General features: G+C 45.3%; 1 protein-coding gene across 2 annotated transcripts; it reads left to right on the top strand.

Annotated features, from left to right (window-relative positions):
* Positions 1–10500, top strand: ARL5A (ADP ribosylation factor like GTPase 5A). Of its 2 annotated transcripts, none has more exons than XM_057386507.1 (6): positions 1–176; positions 1930–1990; positions 4176–4323; positions 5716–5799; positions 7526–7677; positions 8328–10500. In XM_057386507.1, exons 1-6 carry the CDS (start codon positions 131–133, stop codon positions 8374–8376), a joined length of 540 nt encoding a protein of 179 aa, XP_057242490.1. In that variant the 5' UTR covers positions 1–130; the 3' UTR covers positions 8377–10500. The 2 variants fall into 2 exon arrangements, with proteins under 2 accessions (XP_057242490.1, XP_057242491.1); XM_057386508.1 differs by lacking the exon at positions 1–176 and adding an exon at positions 882–900.
* The last annotated feature ends 6 nt before the right edge of the window (positions 10501–10506 follow it).

Here is a 10506-nt window from a genome sequence, read left to right as displayed (position 1 = left end):
CCCGCGGCGATGTCCGAGCGGCAGCGGCCCCGGCGCGGCCCCAGCCGGCACTCGGGGCGCTGCGCCGGGCCCTGAGCTCCCGCGGCCCCGCAGAGCCGCGGCCGGCGAGGCCCGGAGCGCCCGGCCGAGGATGGGGATCCTCTTCACCAGGATATGGAGGCTCTTCAACCATCAGGGTGAGGCCCGGGGGCGATCCGGGAGGGACCCACACCCGCTTCGGGRCGACCGCCGTGTTCTTGGAAATCGGGGCTTTAACCTTTTTTCCCCCTTCTCTCAATTACTGGAATGCTCATTTCCTGACAGCCGCCTGTTMAATTATTAACGTGTGCCACAAGAACACGGCCGTGGCGCGGCGTGGCGGGTGGGTTCGTCTTGCTGTCGGCAGAGCGGGTTTAAGTGGCAAACCTCGATATCTGGCTCGTTCGTGGAGTAAATGTTATTTATAGCTTCAGTTGTGGCTGCCCCTGGATGCCTGGAAGTGTCCCAGGCCAGGTTGGATGRGGCTTGGAGCAGCCTGGGATAGTGGAAGGTGTCCCTGCCCGTGGACTGGATAATCCTTAATTCCCCTTCCACCCCAAACCATCCTGGGACTTTTTAACATCAGTCTTTAACAGCAAGGTGTTCATGAGAGTTGTAACTTTAACTCCAAAACACCTGCTGTTGCTCTTTCCATGTTTCTAAAGTCCTTGGAATTTGATTTGGAGTGAACCTCGCTATTCTCACACCTGCTCGCTGAATGTCCCAGTTATGTCCCTGTTAAAGTTTAGTGCAAATACAACAAAATATTTTTGTCTTGTAGCATCCAGCCCCACCTCAGACCTGTTTCAACTTGATTTCCTAACATCCACTATGCTGGCAGCATCCCACCTGAAACAAAAGTTCCTAGTTATGTGGGGTCAGGTAAGCAGCCACTTTTACAATATTGTGCAGTTATGCAAAGTTATTAAAACTGAAATTTRTATTGGATGGCATAAAAGACAACTCTGCAAAACCACACAATATTGGTAAAATCAAACCCAAGAAACCTTCACTTACCTGACCCCTGCCCCTTCCTTCTCTTCTGGGATAAGTCAGTGTGGGTGTAYTTTTCTGGCAGGAATTGAGCTCAGTATCTGAAATTTGGGTATGTTTGTAATGGCTTTTTGTTGCCCTCGAGGAAAAGGGGAAGGAGGGGAGAAAACCCCTTCTCACCAGGCTTTTACTTGACTTGCCCTGCTTGGGGTTGTGCAAATGAAAGTTGTGTAACAGCTGTGAGCTGGCTGTGCTCACCCAAACTGGAAATCATAAATTTGGATGTGCTTGACACCACCAGCTGTGGAGTTCCCTGTCACTTTTGTGATGCACAGGAGAGGAGGGTTTGAAGGGAAACAAGACTTGATTGGGGCATGGAGCTGCACAATCTTAGAGGAAAGTTGTGGAGCACTCTGTGAGTTGTCCAAGACTGATCTGGGTGAATGTGTCCTGTACAGTGTTTATGGGCACATCTGTTCTCCAAACATGCCAGGAGGGAAGGAGGGCATTGGGGGCACAGGGATCAAACTGTAAATCAGCCTGGTTGGGGTTTGAGCTGCTCTTTGCCAGGACATCAAGGTACTGCCTGGATGGAGGGACAGTGGAGCTGACAGCTGTTGTGTTTGGAGGGCTGGAGTTTGATACAGGCTGCAAAACCCTGCAGGAGCTTGGGACAGCATTCCAGCRTGACATTGGCAGCCAGAGATGGAAAACATCCCCCTGAAATCTCTCAGGAGTGGTTCCTGTGGATGGGGGATAAATTGCCAGTCCCTTCTTTGCTCAGAGCAGCACCTGCAGCTGAGCAGTGTTGGCTCAGGAACCAGTGGCAAACGTGGCACTGCCCTTGATCCAGACCCAGCTGCTGTCACCACAGCAGAGWGAGTGAGCTGTGACTTACCAGTGCTGTTTTCCTTGCAGAGCACAAAGTGATCATTGTGGGCCTGGACAATGCAGGGAAAACGACCATTCTGTACCAATTGTAAGTAGGACCTGCGGGCACGTTCGGGGCTTTTCCAGGTGTGTTAGGCTGCCCTRGGTGGTTTCACTCAGAGCTTTCCAGGTGGCAGCGGCTGGCTGGAGTTTGGAAAGGGCTCTGCTGTGCCTGGTGGATGAATGAGGTTTTGTTCAGAGAGTTTTGGATCACATCACCTGCTGTTACCCACGCGCTCCCGGCCGCCCTTGGTGTCACGGCATTGGCTTTTTGCCAGCCCCATAAAATATGATTGTGGTGAGTGTTGGCCACGGGACACTGTTGTAAAACTGATTCACACCGCAGATTTAAACACCAGACACATCATCATTGTGTGAGTGGCAAAGCACCTCTGCCTGCCGTGCCCTGTGTCCCCAGAGCTGAGATCARTTTGGTGTCATTTGTGGGATGGGATGAAGGAGGAAGGCTGATCCCAGCAGGAACCCAGGACGACATCTCTGTGCTGTCCTGMACTTCTGCCTTCAACAGCAGCATTGATTTGTGTTTGCCTTGCACTTACCTTGCTCCTGGTTTACATGGAACTCCAATGAGCTTTGTATCTCAGTTCTYGAACTGCAGTTTGATAAGAGGGTACCAATGTGTCCTCAGGCTCAGGAGCTGCTGGGTGGCACAGGCAGCTCAAGGTCTGTTTGTGYTGGGGACAGATTGGCCCTTTCCCACGTGCTGTGGCACTGGGAAGTGTTCCTGAGTCAGAAATAATTCCTGCTGAATGCTRTGGCTGTGCTGCTCCAATGCTACAGTTAAAATAGGCTTTCTGGAAGTGGTTGGGGTTTGTCACAGTCTGACCTGCTTTGCCTTTCCAAAACACTTCCAGCTGCTTGTGCCCTGCCCTGCTGCAGGGAGAGTGAAAGTGTAAAGGTGATGGTGATTTATAGAGGGGGTGAGAGAATTTGAAAAGCCTGAACAGAATGGAGGGTATTTCTTAAAACTGGGAACTGCTCAGCCGAGGGCCATCCTTGGTGCTTTTTAATCCACTTCCTCTACAAATGTCATGCAGTCCTTCCCCTTATTTCTGCAGTTTCAGTGTTTTCTTCTCCCTCTCATACAGTGAATCTCTGTATGTCTCCTTTTTCTTTGTACTCGGTTTAACTCTACAGGACTTTCCCAGCTCTCTTCTCTCTTTCCCCCTTTCCTGCCTGGTTCCTCCTTGACCCTATCTCATCTTTGCATATCCCATTTTTCCTCTTCCAGACACTTCCTTTTTTTTCCCATTCTCACACTCAGCTTTCCCTGCCCTGGCCCTGGGATTGCTTTTCAGAGCACTGCAACATCCCTTTATCTCCTTGGTTCCCCTCTTCAGGAAATATTCCAGCACCATTACAAGTCTCAAATTGCTGTCACTGTAACTAAAAGCTCTGCTGGAACTTCAAAAAAGTTAATACAAAATGAAAAACTATATATCAAGATGATCAGAAGAAAAAAATAATTAAGTCCTTTTGAAYATGGTTTGCCTTGGAGCTGTGTTCTTTTTTTTGCATGTTACAGTAGAGTTTAAATAATCTGAATTTTAGGAGTATCTAGAGCACACATTTGGTTTTTTGATGTGAAACTGGTGGTCAAAGTCACACTCAGTATCACTAAACAGTATATCTGAAATATTTAATGGCTGCATTTCTCTCCAAGTTGTATATTGGACTGTGCTGAGGCCAAAAAAGTAGGAAGTTAGGACATAAAGCAACTGAAYGGTGAAGAAAAACTGGTTTTAGTGGGCTGCTCTGGAAGGAGAGCAGGATGGAGTGGATGAAGTGTTTCTGGCGGAACTGGAGGATGAGCTGTTGTTTTCCTGAAACCTTGGAAATCTYGTGGCTTAACCACATTCTTGAAGCAAAACAACTTCTCTGTCCCATGTGAGCCAGAATGGGCCTGCAGAAAGAAGAGCTGAGTGYTCCCAGCAGCTTCTGAAGCAAAATTCTCTCAGCTTCATGATTTAATTAATTATAACGGAGTTTGTTCATAAGTGCTCTGTCAGCTCTATAATTTGATTATGATATAGCTCACTGAGTCCTTTTTATTGCTGTTTTTATTTACATTTCTGCGCCTTCCCTCATCAAACCTTGTCTCTGCTGCACAATGAGCGGTTGCTGAGGGTGTTCTGCTGGGAGCACCCACCGGGTGTAGGTTTGATGTGTCAGTTTGGGTGTTGGGTGATTCCCTGTCCCTGTTCCCTGTACAGCTCCATGAACGAGGTGGTTCACACCTCTCCCACCATCGGCAGCAACGTGGAGGAGATCGTGGTGAACAACACGCGCTTCCTGATGTGGGACATCGGCGGCCAGGAGTCCCTGCGCTCCTCCTGGAACACCTACTACACCAACACCGAGGTGAGGAGCCATGGAAACCAGGCTTGGGTGGGCATTTGGGAATGGCTTTTGTGATTCTGTTCTTCTGGGAGTGCACATCCCCCCTTGGTGGCTCTGTGGTCGCTCTCTCTGCCGTGGCTCCTTCAAAATCGGACTCTTCARGAGCAAGGACAGCCCGAAAGTTTTCCTCCAAAACTTTGGCAGCTCCTGTCATCATCAATGTAAACACCCCCAAGAGTTTTCAGAACTCTTTAGAGGTGAAGTTGCAGTACATACATCATTAACATCTATATTAAATATCTATATTAACATCTATATTAAATATCTATATTACCGTCTATATTAAATATCTATATTAAAGTCTATATTAAATATATATCTTAACATCTCTATTAAATACATATATTTATACTATATATATTTTTATCTATATTTGTATATATATATACATGTATTGAGTGCATAACTTGATAAAAATAATGCTTTAAATTTCCTTATTTTATCAAATACAGTCTTAATACAGTTATTTATTAATATATAAATTGTGGCTATATGTTAAATATAGCTGCAATATTTTGGGTTGTAATGCTTTAAATCAAGGTTTCCTTATTTTATCAAATACAGTCTCAATATAGTTATTTATTAATATATAAATTGTGGTCTATATTGAATACAATTTGTACAATGATTACCTTTTTTCTCCTGTTCATTTCAGAACTCTTTAGAGTTTCTGCTCCAACACATATAAACTTTATCAAACATATAATATGATAAAAATAATGCTTTAAGTCGAGGTTTCCTATGTGTTATCAAATACAATTTAAATACAATTATTTATATTACATAAATTATATTTATGTTCTCTATGGTTAAATACAATTTGACCAGTAATTATCTTTGTTCTCCAGTTCATCCCTATGAGATRCTGTGATCCCTTAAAGGTCTTTTCCGGCCTAAATGGAGCTGGGAGTGTGTTTTTGGAATTTGGAGCTTCAGGGCTTTTTTAATTCATTGCAAACACATTTACATGTTAGTTTTTGACCTGGACAAAGAAAAATGATGCTTGTTTTTAAGGCTGCAGCAAATTATTTGAGGGATCTGTGTGGTGCCTCAGTTACACCAAGCAGACAACAGAACCAGATCTGGGCTTAGTGACAACTTTCTTGCTTTCAGTATCAATTTTTCASTGAAAAAGTAAGAACAGAAAGTCAAAAGTTGTGTCAGAGCTGCCTTTATACCCAAAGCACAGCACAAGGTGTGAGCCCCCCAGGCTGTGGGAGGTTTCATTGGGATTCAGGGGAGGGTGTGGGAATAGGATTGATGTCTGATAATCCATCTGGGTAATGGGGTGGGATTGGGATCCTGTGCCCACACAGCAGGAATTTCTCTGCCTGACAGCCCTCTCTTTTGCAGTTTGTGATCGTTGTGGTGGACAGCACCGACAGAGAGAGGATTTCTGTGACTAAAGAAGAGCTGTATAAAATGTTAGCACACGAGGTGAGTGCATCCCGTGTCTTTATTGAAATATTCCTTTAATATTTATTTTAATTACYTGGTTGATCACGTTAAGGGAAGCAGATTTAGGCCCTGAGCTGCCTTGTCCCTGCTGCACTGTCCTCTGTGAAACTTCCAGTAAAGCTGTTAATTAACACTAAATTRCAGAAGTCAGAGTGCTCCAAGTGAAACAGCAGTTGGGACCTGTCAGGGACATGTGTGGTTTTTACACTTCAATCCACGGTGATACCTGAATTAGAGCCTTTGAAACCCCATGGTTTCCTGCAATAACTTAATAATTATTTTTGATACCTTCGTGGTTGCCTGAGGTTTTGTGTTTTACAGCCTTAATAATGTGTTAAAGCACCCAGCCCTAAAAATGATGGAACTTAATCCCGTGGCTGGAGCAGCCACTGCTCTTTGATGATTTGGAATTCCAGAGTGATGGTGTAAATTGCTGAATTGTAAAGTTCCCCTTTAAAGCTGAGCCTTGTGTGAGGTCTGAGCCTAAGCTGGGCTKCTGTGAAAGCCAGGCAGCACCTGAGGTGTGACCTGAATGCAAACTGGATCAGGGTGTGTGAGCTGACGCCGAGCTTCCAAATTTAAGTGTCAGATTAAAAAGATGTGCATAAAAATGATGGCATTACAACCCAAAATATTGCAGCTATATTTAACATATAGCCACMGTTTAGGAGACTGCAGGAAGGACAAAACCTGCCTATGGATTTCCTTTGAGGAAAAACAAGGCCTTTGCACAGGGTCTTCAATTTCTAATTTTTCTCTGTGTTTTTTTTTTTAATTTTTTTTGTGTTGAAGTTTTGTTTTAATTAAAGTAAATTATAATAGAGCGGGTCAGGCTGTGAAGTGTTAAATGTGATGCTGCTGGGAGGATTAAGATTTCAGAGCTGGACTTCTCAGGCTGTTGCAAAATTCTGCATCTTCTGTTTCCTAATCTCTAGAGGAAGATGAAGTTGTCAAGGAGGTGATTTTGCCCCAGGGTAAGTGTGGAATTCCAGGCAGAATGGGAGCTGATTTGGGAGCCACCTCCCCGTGAATGTGCCCATTGTTGGCCAGCAGGATGTTCCCAGGCTCCCTCTCCAGACGTGGCTGTGACGTTGGGAGAGAACAGCAATGAAAGTCAAATATTGATTTAAAATAGCTTTTCTTTGCTCCTTGAAAATCTTTTCTTTCTCCTAACCGGTTCCATGGAGTTTCTGTTCAGGTGAAATTGAGTTGTCCAGCTCAGTTGCAGCGAGTTTGTGGAGSGGTTGATTATTTGGGAATTAATTTTGCTGTGTATGAACAGGAGTGTGCGTGATAGGCAGTTCAGTGCCTGGGCTGGCTGGGCTTCCTGGGAACACCATTTTGCTTTCCAAGGGAAAGATTTTCAATAATACACCCCTGCCCTGGTGTAATTCCAAGCAATTGGAGGTAAAATAAGCTTATCCCTGGAGTCACTGTTCCCAAATTGTCAGTGCTGCACAGGTGCAGGAATGCTCTGATCCTCCTGGAGCACAGCAAAACATTGTCCTGAGATTTTTACACCTCATCCATGGCAAAAATTGGCTGTTTGGTGTGCTGGATCAAAGGGTTTCCTGCAGCTCCTGTCAMAGCCTGTAGCATTTTTTTTCTGGAGGATTTTTGGCTGGGCTCTGGCTTCTCTACTTGGCTATCCCATCGTTTGCCTCCAAGGGCTGYTTTGTCATGATCTCCTCTCCTTTCTCCCTAGGACTTGAAAAAAGCAGGACTGCTGATCTTTGCTAACAAGCAGGATGTGAAGGAGTGCATGACAGTAGCTGAAATCTCCCAGTTCCTGAAGCTGACTTCAATTAAGGATCACCAGTGGCACATTCAGGCCTGCTGTGCTCTCACTGGAGAGGGGTAAGAGGGATTCGTGTCCCTAGGAGGGGAATCTGCAATTACTCTGGGGATTTTATTGTGATTTCTGGATTTGACACACATTCCTCCTCTGTCCATAATGTGACAGAATCTCAGAATGGTTTGAAAAGGACATTAAAATCATCCCATCACACCCTGTGCCATGGGCAGGGACACATCCCATTGTTCCAGGCTGCTCCCAGCCCCAATGTCCACTCTGGCCTTGGGCACTGCCAGGGATCCAGGGGCATCCACAGCTGCTCTGGGCTTCAGCACTTCATAATCTCAATACTTAAAAGGTTTTTGGGCTCAGAACAAGGTATTGTCCGAAACCCAACTTCCTCCATCAAATTCACAGTGTCACCTCATAGAGACACAACTTTTGGGCTAAATGAGGGTGGGCTGGGGGCAAACTGAAATCTGGTCTGGCTTATAAAGAGTTTTCCTAATTAGAGAGGAATTAATGGCTTGATGAGCTGGGATCTGAATTCTCTCACCATAGATTATATAACAAAACACAGGAAGTGCTGTGCAGGGAGTGAAGRGTTTCCAACAATGATTTAGAGTTCTTGGGAAGAATTTAAATGGATGTGATGGAATTTCCTTTGGAGTTATCCTGAGAATTCCCTAAACATTGTCTCTTGTGTTTCCAGACTGTGCCAAGGACTGGAGTGGATGATGTCCCGGCTGAAGATCAGATGATTTTTAATGAGCTCTTTGCACAGACATTGCTCCAGCAGAGCTGTACCGGTGGCAGAGTGGAGGGGTAGATGTATTTATACAGAACTGATTGCAACTGTATTTTCTACATAGCTACACACACACACACACAGATGGGGACAGGAATTGGGAGCAGGCACAAGAGCCAAGGTGCACTTTGGGCTCCGGTTTGGTTCGGGTTCCTGGAGGATCATTCAAAGCTGTGACCAGCCTTCTTTTCAAGCTGCCCCTCGGAACAGTCCGGCCTTGGCCGTGGGGAGGATGAAGCAAGAGGAAGGAGCTTTTAATTTAGAGTTTTATTATCCCACTGTAGCCCTCTCTAGTGGAAGTTTTGGCTTCATTATTCCAGTAAATCAGCGAGCGAATCACTGGCCTCGGTATTGACTCTCCAGTATTTCCAAGGTTGCYGATGTTACAAATGCAAAACTCTCTTCCTGTATGTGTACTGTACATATTTGTGTATATTTATACCTCAATCCTAGGTTAATTGCAATCTGCTCAGAGCAGTGTGTAAAGCTGAATCAGTATGTTGGCAGCAGTACTAATCTGTGACATGGCCATGTCCCCGTGGCACGAGTCCTTCCCCTCCGTGTCCCTACAGCTGTAACGTCAATCAGACATTGCCTCTCCACAACCTGACAAACAAACTCTCTCTTCAGCCCATTGCTTGTTTTTCCATGTGTTTTTTTGATTAAGGGAGGAGGCTGGAATGGAYTGGGGCACACGGATTGAGCTTCAAATTCCAGTGCTGGCAAGGAGTTCCAAATGAAAGGAGTTTTCCTGATTTATGGTGGTCATCATTGGACTGGGTGATGCTGCAGGTCCTGCCCACTGCTCTCCTTCTCTGCTGTGCTGGTTGATTCAGGTCTAGCAGAAGTATCTTGAGCTGTCAAAAAGGGAAAAGTATCTTTTTTTTCTTAACCAAAGAAGAGGCACAAAGTTGTGTTTGAAAGTCACACTGAAACCGGACAAGTCAGACTTTAATGAGGTGTTTTTCACAGGAAAAGCTCTTTTTACTACACAAAATGTGCAGATATTRAAATGTGCAGTGGTGGGGACAAAGCAGATGACACTACTTGAAAAACTCCAGGTGACCCCCACGAGGTCCAGGACAGAACCTGTTGAAACCAGAACTCCCTGCATGGTCCCCAAAGCAGTGGGAGAACACTAGGATTACCTTTCCCTGCTCTAGCACCTGCTGGGATGGCTGTCCCAGGCAGAATTCCCACTTTAGGGGATCCAAGCAGTTGGGATGGCAGAGGGATGRTTGGAAATGTCAGACTCTGTGGGAGATGTGTTGGGAGTACAGCAAAATGAAACAAAACAGTTTAAAATGTTCTTCCCTTTCTTAGCCCCTGTGTCTGGTAAGGATGGAAAAGACATTTTTAAGGCTTAGTTTGAATTTTTTTAAGGTGCTTCTCTTTGGTTYTGGGATAATCTGGTCAGCTCCTGCCTTCCTGCTCACCTGCCTCCCTGGGAGCACGAGAATCCTGGGGAAAGGAGGGGAGGCAATCTCAAAAGTCTGTATTTAACAAAGGCAGGTAAAGAATTTAACTTTTTAATCTATTTTTGGTATCTCCAATGCTCCCTGGCTGGGGGATCTGCTGTCTTTGTTAAACATTAAGGTGTACATGCATATATCTCTAGTGCATGCACATAGATCTTGGTATTTAACTGGTGTATTGCAAAATGTATCAATGTTTGAACAATTAACAATTTAATGCAAAGACTCTCAGTTTCTCTGACAGTATCTACAAGCAACGAGCTCTGTGCACACCTGCATATGAAATGGAATTGTACATTTTCTAGTCTAAAAAAAAAAAAGAAAAGAAAAAGCAGACTTGCTTCTAAACCCAAGCATTTGGTTTTTGAGTCTTGTGTCTTCCCCGGGCTGAATGTGCACAGTTTGGGTGAGCTGGGGTTGGTTGGTAAGAGAAGGAGCTGTTCTGTTGGTGGTGGAGCAGTGTTGGGRTTGCTGCTGCTTGGCTGGATTTGTAGGATTTCTCTGTGGGGTGTGCTGTGAGCAGCCTCTCTGTTCTTACACATCACTTGAGTTGCTTTGACTCTTTCTTTCTCTGGCCACTTCCCCTTGCCGTGGTCCCCCAGGGCCCT

Source organism: Malurus melanocephalus, unplaced genomic scaffold, assembly GCF_030028575.1.
Source record: "Malurus melanocephalus ecotype Western Australia unplaced genomic scaffold, MMel_1.1 scaffold_977, whole genome shotgun sequence".
Taxonomy (NCBI): Eukaryota; Metazoa; Chordata; class Aves; order Passeriformes; family Maluridae; genus Malurus; species Malurus melanocephalus.
Note: the sequence above shows the minus strand (reverse complement) of the source record. Positions and strands in the feature narration are given on the sequence as shown.